The sequence below is a fragment of the Leopardus geoffroyi genome, chromosome C1, assembly GCF_018350155.1.
Source record: "Leopardus geoffroyi isolate Oge1 chromosome C1, O.geoffroyi_Oge1_pat1.0, whole genome shotgun sequence".
Lineage (NCBI taxonomy): Eukaryota > Metazoa > Chordata > Mammalia > Carnivora > Felidae > Leopardus > Leopardus geoffroyi.
This window is the reverse complement of record NC_059328.1, coordinates 185,582,701-185,596,429: the sequence shown is the minus strand read 5'-3', so window position 1 is coordinate 185,596,429 and position 13,729 is coordinate 185,582,701. Positions and strand designations below refer to the sequence as shown.

At 38.3% G+C, this 13,729-nt stretch overlaps 1 protein-coding gene across 3 annotated transcripts in view; it reads left to right on the top strand.

Annotated features, from left to right (window-relative positions):
• The window catches only part of SATB2 (SATB homeobox 2), a 195,840-nt gene extending 182,436 nt beyond the window's left edge, over positions 1-13,404 (top strand). For all 3 annotated transcript variants that reach the window (XM_045480639.1, XM_045480638.1, XM_045480641.1), the window contains one exon: positions 10,265-13,404. In XM_045480639.1, coding sequence (XP_045336595.1) covers positions 10,265-10,726 — 462 coding nt within the window. In that variant the 3' untranslated portion in view covers positions 10,727-13,404. The remainder of the gene's footprint in view (positions 1-10,264) is intronic.
• The last annotated feature ends 325 nt before the right edge of the window (positions 13,405-13,729 follow it).

Sequence of the window (13,729 nt, the reverse complement as noted above, 5' to 3'; positions counted from 1 at the left end):
ATGGATCTTTTACCTATTCGTGATTTTGTAATGTCATGCATTGGTCATTTGGAAGATAACCTACCAGATGATGCAGACCTTCCAAATGCTGACACATTAGTATGACATATTTTAAAAAATTTGTTAAATTGCCACCAATATCATCAGGAGCGTCTTTAGTGTTGGGAGCTGTTAAGCTTATAGTAGCAGCTACATGTTTTCCAAAATTCTAATTTTCACTTGAAAGGTCAAATTTTATCATTGGCAAAAGTGCTACCAGGTTATTTTCTTTGAAGTGGCAGGATCACTTCATTTTTAAGAAAACGTGTGCCAGATACTCGAGTCTGAATAACCATAGTTTGTCTGTTGTTCTTTCAAGTAAAAATGATATTCCATGACAAAGGTGTCTTGATTAGCTCGCATATCACATACTCACACAAGCACTCTTTCTCGCGACAGCCATCTCACTGCAGTTGTCTATAGTTCTCTATGTGTACTTCCCCTTTCCTCACACAAACTCTTAAAAAGGGGTATACTTGGGTTGAGATTTAATATAATCAATAATATATTACTGCATCATCAAGGACATTCTTAAATGAAAGTGGCATTTTTACTGTGTGCATATGGCAGTGAAGACCTACAACCACCAGCACAGTTTGGTGCCATTGACTTCATTTATTTCAACAGGCCAGCGGTTTTCCCACCCTTGCTTTTGTACCATGAGTACAAATTTCAGCATGACCAAAACAAGCAAATACGGTCTTCGTTTTGATGTCCTAGACCTCTTGGTGGGGAATCAGGATTTCCCCAGCGGTCCGTGGATCACATTTTGAGAACCACTGTTAAAGCATGTCTTCCTAAAAGGATCCCAGGCTGTGCATATAGAAGGTGTCACCTTGAACGGATCTATGACTATGAGAGATAATTCCACGTGACAGATGCTTAAAAGGCAACTTCCGTGTGTTAGGTGTCATGTTAAAGAATGAAGAGGTATGTAGAATATAAGTGAAAGAAGTAAGAAAACTTACCGGTAGACATGCCCATTTGTAACTCTAAATCTTTGGAGTGAAAAGTACAGACAGATCTCTGAATTTGTTGCTAATTTTTATAATAAACATAACTGATAGAAAAATACACAAGGCATTATACTACTGATTCTTACATCCCCCTCTCATTGTTTAAGGGTAGTTGTTATTTACAGGAATCCTGCTTATGACAAGCACTCTGCTAAGTACTTAGCATGCATCATCTCGCTGAATCCTCATGACACTAGAAGGAAGATTTTACAGATTGGGAGGCTCAGAGAAAGTAACTTGCTCAGAATTGTAAGGCTAGTAAGCAGATGTGCTTTTCAGGGTAATAACTGGATTCACAACCAAAACTTTGTGACCGCCTCCCCCCACCCCCCAAGCTCCTGCTCACAATTTACACATCATGCCATCATTTGGGTTATAAGGTGCTTAAATTTTTTTTTTTAATGAAGGAATGGTAAAAAAAATATACATATTTTCTCTCAGATACCCACTAGATATGTGTCTATAATGAATAACAGTTTATTTACTTTTTAACGTAGTTTTGCTAAAATGGAACAATAACAAGAAAAATAATAACAAGTTATGCAAAATAAGAATAATAACTGGTCTGAAAATAAGAAAGAATATGGAGTTAATCCAGAAGAGCAGAACAAAGACATACTGACCACTTACTGTCTGCCAGACGTATGGTGTGCTGATATGTAGCTCACAACCTAATAAGTGAGATAGATGTATAATGGTTACATTAATATTTATATTAGTTAGCAGTCATTAATGCTAAGTTCTTCCCACTGAATGTTTGAGAAAATTAATTGTCTTAAATGCTGATTTGGGGGAAAAGGGAATATTAGGTGGTAGAGCTAGGTTGTTGAAACTTGAGACAAATATCTTCATTACATGATATTTTATATATAATCTATTCTTTAAATAGCACCACTCATTCATTTATTTACTTAACAAATTCTAATTGAGTTAGGCACAGGGACTTTTCAGTTGTTCCAACCAATTGTTCTCGTTGCCTGTGAAATGTATTTTCTCAGGACTTTTAGTGGAAGCATGTTTTCCTTTTTTGGATCAAATATTTTATATTCTGTTGTCATAGATGAGGCAAATTAGACAAGTAAAAATAATTCTGATATTAACTCAAAATAAATGGAGACAAAAGTCTTCTTGTTCTTGTTCTCATCTCCTGTTGTTGAGCATCACCACTTAGGACCTGAAGTTTTGGGTAAGGCTCAGTCCTCTGGGTAAGTCTTGTCATAGAGAGGTGGATGTGTGCATCTGAGAAGCTTCTGTTTTAACCTGTTACCACCCTGGATCAGCCACCCTCTACAGTCACCTTCCTAATAATTTCTCATTTTCTCTATATAAAAAAGACCACAAAGTCTTGGCTTATTATAAGTAATCCAGTTCACCCCATAATGATACAGTGAATTATATACTTTCCTGAACTTAATCATTCAAGATCTCACTTCCTTCCCTGCAGGCAAAAACCATTATATTTTACACATGGCTCCCAGCTGGTTTTCATTGAGGCCTTCAAAACCTATTTGAACACTGAGAGGTTTAAGAAGAGCTGCTTTATCTTTTCTTGGTAGACTTTTGTCATGGTACCATTTTGTCCTTGTGTTTTCAAACTTTTCAGTTTTGAAGGCAGAAAAATGACATGTGCCCATATTATGGTTGTGCTTTGTCACGGGGCTAGGAAATTTGGGGTTTTATTTTGAAATTGATGTCTCCTTTGAATATATTTACAACTTTTATTTCTTCATCATTATCTTTATGTCCATTTATGTACATGTATGTCATATTTCAGCCTAAAGAGATTTCAGCAAATAAATAAGAAAGAGTTTATTAGACTTTTAACTTTCTGTTTGTTCATATCCTATCCACAATTTATTCATCAACACATAATTGTTGGAGATAGGAGTATGTATTTAGAAAGCTTTGTAAATTAATACATGCAAACATGATAATATGATAGACATTCCATAAATACTTGATAAATCAACATTTTTTTTTTTTTTACTCTTTTAACCCAGGGTGGATTGTCTTCAACATAATTCCTTTTAGACATGATAAGCACCTCTGAAGAAGGTGCCTGAGGAAGGCAGCCATCAGGCAAATGTCAATTAACTGTTCTCTTGAAGACAGAAGTACCAATGCATCCTTCTAGTTGTTTTATGATAGTGTTGCTATTTGTGATAGTCTGTTGAAAGTCCAGAAATATATTAGAAGCTGAGGTTTTCTTACTTAGTATGTGACTGTATGAACATTTCTCTTTTCTCTAGTAATAGTGGCAGTTTCAAGCTCTACTATATTTCTGGCTAAATCAGATTATGATTGCATTTCATTGTGAGGGCATCCCGTCATCTTGAGGGTGGAATGCAGAGCCTACGTCCTTTGGCCCTGGCCACCTGACAGTTGTCATTTCTCTCTAGCATAGGGCTTTTCAATACTACTTTCTGTGATGATGGAAATGTCCAATATGGTATTACACAATGCGGTAATCAAGCACGTGAAATGTGGCTAATGTGACTGAGGAACTGAGTCTTATTTTGTTCTGGTTTTAGTTTTAATTAATGAAATGTAAATAGGCACATGTGGCTACTGGCTGCTGTACGAGGTGGTACAGCTCTAACACGCTGCCTTCCTTGACATTCTTCAGACACACCGAGTGTATTCCTCCCTACTGGCCTTTTGCTTGCTGTTGCCTTTGCCTGGAACGTTCTTCTGCATGGCTTGTTCCTCACTTCCTTCAGACCTCTGCTCACATGCTGCGTCTTTAAGGAGGCTTCCTTGAGTCACCATACCAAAAATGACTTTTCCTCTCCCCAGTTCTCCTCTTTATGCATTACTTAATTTTTTGCCCATAGAATTTATTACTTCCTGATATTTTACTTCTGTTCTGTCGTCTCAAAGTCTAGAGACTTTGTTCAATAGAAGGCAGGAGAGCACAATGTTTAAGGGCATGGGATTTAAAATCAGACAGATCTGTTTTAGAATATCAGTTCTGCCACTCACAAGCTATGTGGCCTCACGCAAATTAGCTATACTTGCTGAACTCCAGTTTTCTTATAAAATGGGGTGAAATACCTACCTGCAGGATTATTGTAAAATAAATAAACTTAACATTTATAGCATTTAGGCCAGTGTTTGGTTCGTGCACTTTATATGAGTTCTACCGCTGCTACTCCTGCCACTACCACCACCATTATTATTGCAACCACTTAGACACTTCAGTGCTATGAACACTAATTGTCATATTGAAAAATCCACAAGAGAAACTATGAACTAAAACCCTTTGGAGAAATTATCAGAAATGAATTCTTGCCTAGATTGATTTCAGTTCAGTTGTGACGGAGAAAAATCTAAACCGAAATAGAGCTAGAATGAATGGTAAGGCTTCAGTTTGCAAAGGTCAAGAGTAAAGGGGTGGACGGCTGTCTCTACAGAAGGATGTATTCTATTATTTAGGAAGATCACATGAAGAGAGATGGTGGATGTTACAAATAGAAACAATCAACTACTGGACCCATTTTGTAAAAGAGGAAAAAGGATAAGACTGGAAAGTTTGTGGACTTGGGCAGTTTTTTGTTTTTTGTTTTTGTTTTTGTTTTGTTTTTAATATATATATAAATATTGGGAAGATACTCCATTAACCTTAACTTAAAGAAAAATCCCAGGAAACAATAATGTGGTTGTGTGAAGAACTCGTTAGAAAAGAACATAGATCTCTATTCAATTGGCAGGGCATTCTCCATCTTGGTTAAAGTAATTATAAATTTTGTGGTTCAAAAAAAAAAAAAATCATCAGCCAGAAATAGATGCCTGAATTGTCAAATGAGCTGAGGATCAGGACAACTTCTAGGTCCATCAAGCAGGAATCAGTGGCCTGGCCTCACACTCAAGTTACTAAGGGTACTTGGTTGAAACAGGAACCAGAGTTGATTCATCTAGTTAACCAACAAGGAATTTTGAGCATCGCTGAGAAATTCAAACAGAAAAACTAAAATTCAGTTAAGTGGAAATTCAGAAACCTATCCTACGAAAAAGAGGCTAGAAGTGTTGACATTACTTACTTGAGATGTAAGAAAATGAATGGGATGCCTGGGTAGCTCAGTCGGTTGAGCAGCTGACTCTTGATTTCAGCTCAGGTCATAATCTCAGGGTTGTGGGATCAAGCCCCATGCCAGGCTCTGCCCTGGGCATGGAGTCTGCTTAAAATTCTCACTCTCTGCCCCTCCCCCCCGCTCATGCTCTCTCTCTCTCAAATAAATAAAATGGTGAAAAAATATAAGAAAATGAAGAAAAGTTCCTACCCCTGCTGTTTAGATGGGAGGTTTTTAAGAGAGGATTGTATTGATCTCCTTGTCTCAGAAAGACTGTCTTGTAAGCATTAGGCTCTACTCTATTTTTGTCTAGAGTACTTAACACCACTGGAAGGAAGCACTGCATGACATTAATTCCTTGATTGTTGGGGCACATGGGTGGCTCAGTGGGTTGATCGTCCAACTTTGGCTCAGGTCATGATCTCGCAGTCTGTGAGTTCAAGCCCTGCGTCCGGCTCTGTGCTGACAGCTCAGAGCCTGGATCCCGCTTCAGATTCTGTCTCCCTCTCTCTGCCCTTCCCCCATTCATGCTCTCTCTTTCTGTCTCTCTCAGAAATGAATGAGTGTTAAAAAAAAATTGCTTAATTGTCATAATAATAAGCCATTGCAATTGGTTAGTGCAGAAATCTATGCAGGGTGTTTTTTTTCTGTTTTTTTTTTTTTTCTTTCTAAAAATTGTCTAGAGACAAACAACTTTCTGCTTGGAGTAATTAGAACATTTGGGGGAAATGAAGATAGTTAGGACACAACCTGGAGTATCTTTGTCTCAGGTCTTACACATGCTGTGGTTGACAGAGAATTACAGCCAAAGAAAAGGGGCAGTGTGACTGAAAAACTTCATTCAGGCCCTTTTGGTAACTTGTGAGACAGTTTCACTTGAAAGCTTCTCACTTTGTCATTCTCTATTTTGACTGCTCTCTCTTTTTGTGCTTCAAGATGCTAGAAATGTCACTTAATCTTCAAGTAAATATTGTCATGCCACCCAATTCATTATAGAATATTGTCTGACCTGAAATAAAACATTTCTCTTTATATATCATTTCTTTTTAAAAAAATTTAATTTTGTATTTTTATTTTATTTTTGAGAGAGAGAGAGTGAGCAGTGGAGGGGTAGAGAGAAAGACAGGATCCAAAGTGGCATTGCCACTGTCCCTTGGACACGTGCTTTCTCACACTGACAGCTCCCTATGTGTATAATTTCCAATTTAAAGGGTTTTCCTGAGATGCTGCATGTTTCCAGGTTATTCTTGATCCAAATAGCACCCTCATGAGGAACTGTGCGCATTGAATAAACTGATCTGTGTAAAGTTCTTAGAACCGCCTGGCACAGAGTAACATTCAGTAAGCGGTAGCTATTCTTGTTCCGCTATTTCATGTGTGGCTTCCCTACATGTGTGCGTTAGGACTGCTAGAGTCCGGGAAAGGGGAGGTGAAGCAGGCCTGTGGGTTGGACCCAGGAGAAGAACAAACCCTATCATGCAGAAAGATTAGAGTAACTTCAAAGTATAGTTTTGGAAAATCTCTTTAAATCTAACCAGTGCAAAATGGAAAACCCCTAAAGAACCAATCTAATTATTTAACTAAATGGAACCATTATGCTGACTTTTACTACAGAAGGCAAGCATAATTTAGAAAATGGGGCATTTTAATTCTTTTTTGTTTTCCAATTAACGCAATTGCTCTAATAGGGGGTACTCGTGCTTGAGTATATGTATGTTCTTTGAGTACATATTTAATATATAATTTCAGTGTCTATCTTTCTCTTTCTCACCAAAACCCCCAAAATCCTCACCTGTTGACATAGTGGTTCATTTATGACAATGGCCGGGCGGCCCAGATTATGACCTCAGAGCGAATATCTTCTGCCATCAAAGTGCCATGAACAGGCCCACAGCACAGCTCTACGTTCCCTTCCGGCTATAATTAGGATGTTGAAGTAACAGAGCTCTCATGTTTTTGCTGATGCCAGCTTACCACAGCAGACCACATGAGTTTACTCTTAGTTGAAAGTAGTAAAGAAAATGCCAAGAACATTCATTTTAATTGGCCAACATTATATGGACCTTTAGTGCCACTGTTTTATGGTCCTGTATTTTAGATTTCTTTCTGCCACCAGCTGTCAGCTTATTATGATGGATATTCTTATTTCCTTTTGATTATCCTTTTGATTATTATCTTGATTGTTACGTGATTACTAATTATTATTTGAAAAGTTTCATCCTCTTCTGCTTGTTGTTACCTTACTTAGGTAACAATTTCACGGGTCCTGATATTTATTAAATTCCATATAAAAGGCTGACATTGTCACATTGGTAAGAAGTTATTTTTTTCATCAGGTGGTCTCTGAGACTGAAATAGATGGCAGACATTTTTTCCCTTAAATTCTTGCTTTGCTATTGATATTTCATAGCCCGAGAAGAAGAGAATGGGTCATATGAGGAGTGTGTGGTGGTTGTAGGAGTGGTGCTGGGGATGGTGGTACCACCGATTCTTTAATGTCACCAGACATGTGTCCTTCTGTACTGATTGGATTGATTTCCCCCTGAATGCTGCAAAATGTTTAGTTTGTTGCTTTAACATGAAAGAGACTGCATAAAATATGAGAGAATAGTAAAAGAGAAACGTGTGTGTTTTATTTTTTTATTTTTTTATTTTTTTTTAATTTTTTTTCAACGTTTATTTATTTTTGGGACAGAGAGAGACAGAGCATGAACGGGGGAGGGTCAGAGAGAGAGGGAGACACAGAATCGGAAACAGGCTCCAGGCTCTGAGCCATCAGCCCAGAGCCTGACGCGGGGCTCGAACTCACGGACCGCGAGATCGTGACCTGGCTGAAGTCAGACGCCCAACTGACTGCGCCACCCAGGCACCCCACGTGTGTGTTTTAAAATGGGAACTCACTATCCGTAAAGGCTTTGGGAGGACCCAGAAAGTTAGGCACTGATCCGAGTATAGGAAATGTGGTCTTTGTCTTTGGAGTTGACATAATGCTTTTTAGTGGGGACTATCACAGTAGCCTTTTAATTCTGTAATATTGTTGCTGATGTTATAATGTCCGAGCAGTGGCTAGGCTCCTGTCCAGGATCCAGTGATCCTCTCCCCTGTCCAAGGAGCCCATCTCACATGGGCCTATGTTGGCAGCAGGAGCAAGTCGTTGGGACAGTCTCCTCTGCATAGCTTTCTTTCTTCGGTCAGAAGTTCATTAAGTTAATATTAAAATGGGAAATTATGTCATGCAGAAAGATGATGTTGAAGATCAAGAATAAGCTTGCCTAACTAGTGTCAAATGGCAAAACTAAAATGATTTAATAACGAGTTTGGTGTCCTTTATTCAAGGAAAACAATCCACGCGTTGGGGGAGTACGGTGCCTCACAAACAGTGGAACACTCTTCTTGAGGCATTCGGGCAAGATCAGCTTATATAGATCATAGAAGTGGCAATACGAACAGAGCGTGATTGTCTGGGGTTGCATATCTGACTTTATTTAGAAAGATCAAAGAACAAGAAAATAAATATAGAGTATCGGGTTTAGGGATTGGCCCACTGTACTGTGTACTGTGCTTCTGGTCAAGTGGAGCATTTACGGGAACTGGGAAGTTCAGTCGGCTGATATGGCATCACAGGCAAGAGCATCTCTATCTGGAGGCTAGAAATTTATTTAAACATTAGAGCTTTTTGTTTTTATTTTGTGTGTGTGTGTGTATGTGTGTGTTTATTTTTGAGAAAGAGACAGAGTGTGAATGGGGGGGAGGGGCAAAGAGAGAGTGGGAGACACAGAATCCAAAGCAGGCTCCTGGCTCCAGGCTGTCAGCACAGAGCCTGACTGGAGCCTTTAACTCAAGAGCCCTGAGATCATGACCTGAGCCTAAGTCAGAGGCTAACCTGACTGAGCCATCCAGCCATCCCTTTGTTTTTTGTTTTTAAATGAGTGGGAGATATGTAGAGATAAAGGAGAAATTTAAATTAATTACAACAACTAGAAAACCTTAACGTTAAGGATTAAAAAAACAAAACAGGGAGTGTGTGCAAACAGAATTTTAATAGTTTATAAAGTGATATTAAGAAGGCCCATCTATGAGAGTATAAAAGTCATTTAAAATTCTTAATTTAAGAAAAATGTTGTATCTTTAAATTAATTTGGATGTTTTTATATTTTAAAAAATGTTTTTTAAAAAATTAATGTTTAAGGGTCAATATCAGGGCTAAAAGAAAATAAACACAAGTTCTTTCTAATTTTACGAAGTATTGATTTTTCTGGCCGAAATGTCAACTATTCCTCTGTTATACTCTTGAGTAATCATGAGGCTGATGGTAATAATTGCTATCATTTATTGAATGTTTGCCCTGAGCTTGATGTGGGCAGACTGTAGCCCATGGCCAAATCTGATCTGCCACCTGTTTTTGTAAATAAAGTTTTATTGGAACACAGCCATGCTAATTTGCTTGTATATTACTTATGGCTGCTTTCACACTACAAAGATAGAGTTGAGTCATTGCAACAGAGACTGTAAGCCCTATAAAGTCTACAGTATTTACTATCTGGCCCTTTACTGAAAAAGTTTGTCAACCTCTGATTTAAGGTAAGGACTATTCTTTACATCCGTTTTGTTATTTAATTCTTACAACATCCCTAGGAAGTCAGTGTCCTACCCTTCTTTTATAGGTAATGAAATTGAGGCTTAAAGAGGTTATTCTCTTATACAGGGATGTCCAACTAAGCGAAAGAGTCTGGACTTGAACCCATGAGGTCTGATTGGAGAGTCAGTACTTCTCACGGAGTCCAACTGCTTTGCCGTTAGGCTTTAGAGAGGTGGCCTCTCATGCTGGTTAACAGCAGGGAAGGCTCTGGAGCCAGATTGTTTGAAAGCAAATGACCTTGGGCAATAAATGACTTAACTTCTTTGCGCCTCAGAATATACACTATACACGTTAGCAAACTATTTTTAACCTCTTGTTTTGTAAATGAGACTCTAAATCACCAGAAATTCTTTTATGTTTCCAAAAGACCTGAATTTCCAAATGACTACGTGACTCCAAAGGTAGATAGACAGCACAATTTCAGAGGAATGATGGCTTTTGAAAGGTAAAATCCTGCGTCAAATGTTAATATATATATTTTTTTTAATTTTAATTATCAGGTCCTTCATAGACAGCAGTCTCAGCCAGCTAAGGAGAGTTCCCCTCCCAGAGAAGAAGCTCCACCCCCACCTCCTCCGACTGAAGACAGTTGTGCCAAAAAGCCCCGGTCTCGCACAAAGATCTCCCTGGAAGCCCTGGGAATCCTCCAAAGCTTTATTCATGATGTGGGCCTGTACCCTGATCAGGAAGCTATCCACACGCTTTCTGCTCAGCTGGATCTCCCCAAACACACCATCATCAAGTTCTTCCAGAACCAGCGGTATCATGTGAAGCATCATGGGAAGCTCAAGGAACACCTGGGCTCCGCGGTGGACGTGGCTGAGTATAAGGACGAGGAGCTGCTGACAGAGTCCGAGGAGAACGACAGTGAGGAAGGCTCTGAGGAGATGTACAAAGTAGAGGCCGAGGAGGAAAATGCTGAAAAGAGCAAGGCCGCGCCTGCTGAAATCGACCAGAGATAATGTGAACTCCTACCAGGCAAAGCAATACATCGGTCCAAGGATTTTCTGTTTTAATTTCTTTAAAAACTTTTTTTTTTTTGCTTTATTTTATTTTATTTTTGTCTGTTTTGTTTTTCTTACCTTTTTTGACATTTTTTTGTTGCACAGGATACACCTATAGACTGAATAAGTTCAGTATTCCCGAATCAGACATCGCCTTGGCAAAGACACTAAAGTGTTACACTTTTACAATTGACTGGATCATAGTAATTATAATCACAGGAAACTCTGCCTTCATTATCCTTGCACTTACGGAAGAGACATCAGGCAAGTTCCAGGACGAAAAGACCTACGAAACAAATGAAGGAAGCTACAAGTGTGTGTGTATATGTATATGTATATATCTATATATTTACATATATATATTAAATTGCATGGGACAGAGAACTTTACAATCTGAAAGAATAGACTGTGAAATGAGTTCTTAAAGAAGAGACTTGTTTATGTATTAAAAAAAAACCACTTCACAGTGAGTCGCTTTGGCTTTTTGATAAACTGCGGCCTGCTCTCAGGGTGGGGTGACTATTTTTGAATTCCTATTTATTTTCTGTGTTTGTCCCTGATTTTTTTTTTTTTTTTTTTAATTCTATGGCTTCCTATCTGGCAGCTTGATGGGTAATTTTTGAGGTATGTATTTAAACAAAATAAATCAACACTGCCAAAAAGAAAGAAGAAAGTGGAAAAAAAATCAGGGCACCTTAAAATGATACAAGTCAAATTGCTCTTAAGACACAATGCACACTTAAAATGACTCGACGTGTTCCGTTATTCAACTTGTCATTACTGTAGTGAACAGATGCATTTCTGTGGAATTCCAAATGAATAAAACTGAAATTCAGTACAGAGAAAACTTGTCTTGATAAAATGACGTTTTGACGTTGGACGTATGGAATTCATAGTATGAGCCACATTTTATTGTGAAACTTATTTACCTGTTCGTGGCTTCAGATCTTAAAATGAATAAGCCTGCTCATTTAAAAGTTGTTTGTTGTTGCTGTTTTCTCTTTTTCTTTTTTCTCCTTTTTTTTTTTTTTAATAGAAAATAGTTCAATGTAATGTTAAGTTAGAAAAGAAGTTGCCGCCCAGTTAAAGGGGTTCCCTCTCAAATAAACCTCCATCCTTCCATCTCCCAAAAGATGTTTCCTATTTCTGTTTCACTTTGGGCTTCCTCTTCTTCGTCCACATTCCATCCACCTGACCAAACTTCTAGAGTCCCTGCTCTCACATGCCTCATCCCTTCCCTGGTATGGCAGCCCTAATAAGAACCTTTCTTTGAATCATTGTGCAGCTCCAGGCAATAGAGTAAGCGAAGCGATTTCGGTGGAATCACCTACTCATCGTAAACGGAAACATTTTCTCAGTTACCGACATAGCAATTACCTTACGTAAAGCAGAACTAATGCCGACTGGCTGTTTAGTGGAATGAGCATTAAAGCTGCAACCTACTATAGCTCTCCAAACCTCCTGTAGCTTCCTGTCAGAAGCACCAGTAGCATTTCTTCCCACTTGTACTTAGAGTAATTGCAAGAGGTGACCTCACCTGCAGGACTGGCCTTGCAAACCTAACCCATGCTTCACCTTGGCCGCCAGACAGTCCCACACGGTTGGATTTTTTTGGAGTTCTGCTCTCATGCAACCTTGTCAAAGACCTCATGCAATATCACTTTGAAAGTTATTTTCTGTTTACTACACAGACATTGTAATATAACTGTTAATACTATTTATATATTTGAAAGGTATAAAAGGTAGGAGTTAAAAAAAAACAAAACCTCTATGTGTAGATATTAACTCAGAACTTACAATATACAGGGAGAAGACATGTTGCAATACAAGCTAATTCTAGCTGCTCAGTAACCTCTGGAGTTTTTAAAGGGACATTTTCCTGTACTTTTTCAAATAACGATGTTGAAAAAATTATCTTGACACGAGCGTCACATACCTTTGCAAAAGGATGGTTGTTTGCAGTTAAGCCCCGGGCCCATCCTTCTGCTGCCGTAGTATGCTGCAGCTTTAATCCGAAAGTCCACGCTTGCTGCTTCCTGATCTCCGAGTTACTCTTTCCAAATTGTCTTCTTACACTGTTGCTGAAGGTCACTCTGTACATGTAATGGAAACTGATGTTGCCAAGCTCTTACAAGGTGGTTCATCTATCGATGGCATCCGCATTTGGTATCTTTTACACTTCAACCAAAAATTTGTTAGGTATTTTTCAATGCTAAGTCTTGCCTTTTATTTTTTAATTTCACTGCCAAGTTTGCAGTGATTCTAAGTGAATCTGTGGGCATTTTAGCCTGTGGTCTTGCCAGATCTTTGCGAATTACAATGCATATATGTCTATTTATTCAATATCTGTCATATAATATCTATTTGGAAGAAGAAACTTTCTCTTGTAGTGCCTCTTGACAAAGCACAATTTCCCGCCTTTTTTTTTTTTTTTTTTTGTGAAATGAAAAAACAAATTGTGTTTTATTGCGGTATCAACAATGTGAATAAGGATTAACATATTGTAAATGTTCTTTTTTCCATGTAAATCAACTATCTTTGTTATCACTAAGTGATAATTAATTTTTAACTTATGTGCATTGTTAGGCTGTTAGAATTTTTTGGTTGTTAAAATAAAACGCATTCAATAAATATGACTTCGTTTGTCAAGTATTTTACTGGGCATTGCCTTCTTTCCCACATAAACTTTCGTGTGGAGTGAGACCTGGTGAGTGTAAGAAAAATCCGCTCCCTTAGTTTAGAAATAAGGCAGCAGTACCCATAACTGCAGATGTTTGAGTCCTGTACGATGCACGGATTTAGTTGTACATGTGAATTTACGTACACGTCTGTGTGTTCATAAACGTATGTGTGCTCGCATTCTGAAGCTGGCCAGGGGGAAAGCCATGTATCCAAACGTTTTGCCGTATACAAACAAAACTCCAGTGTATAGAGATATATTTATGGGCTTGCTTCTTTATT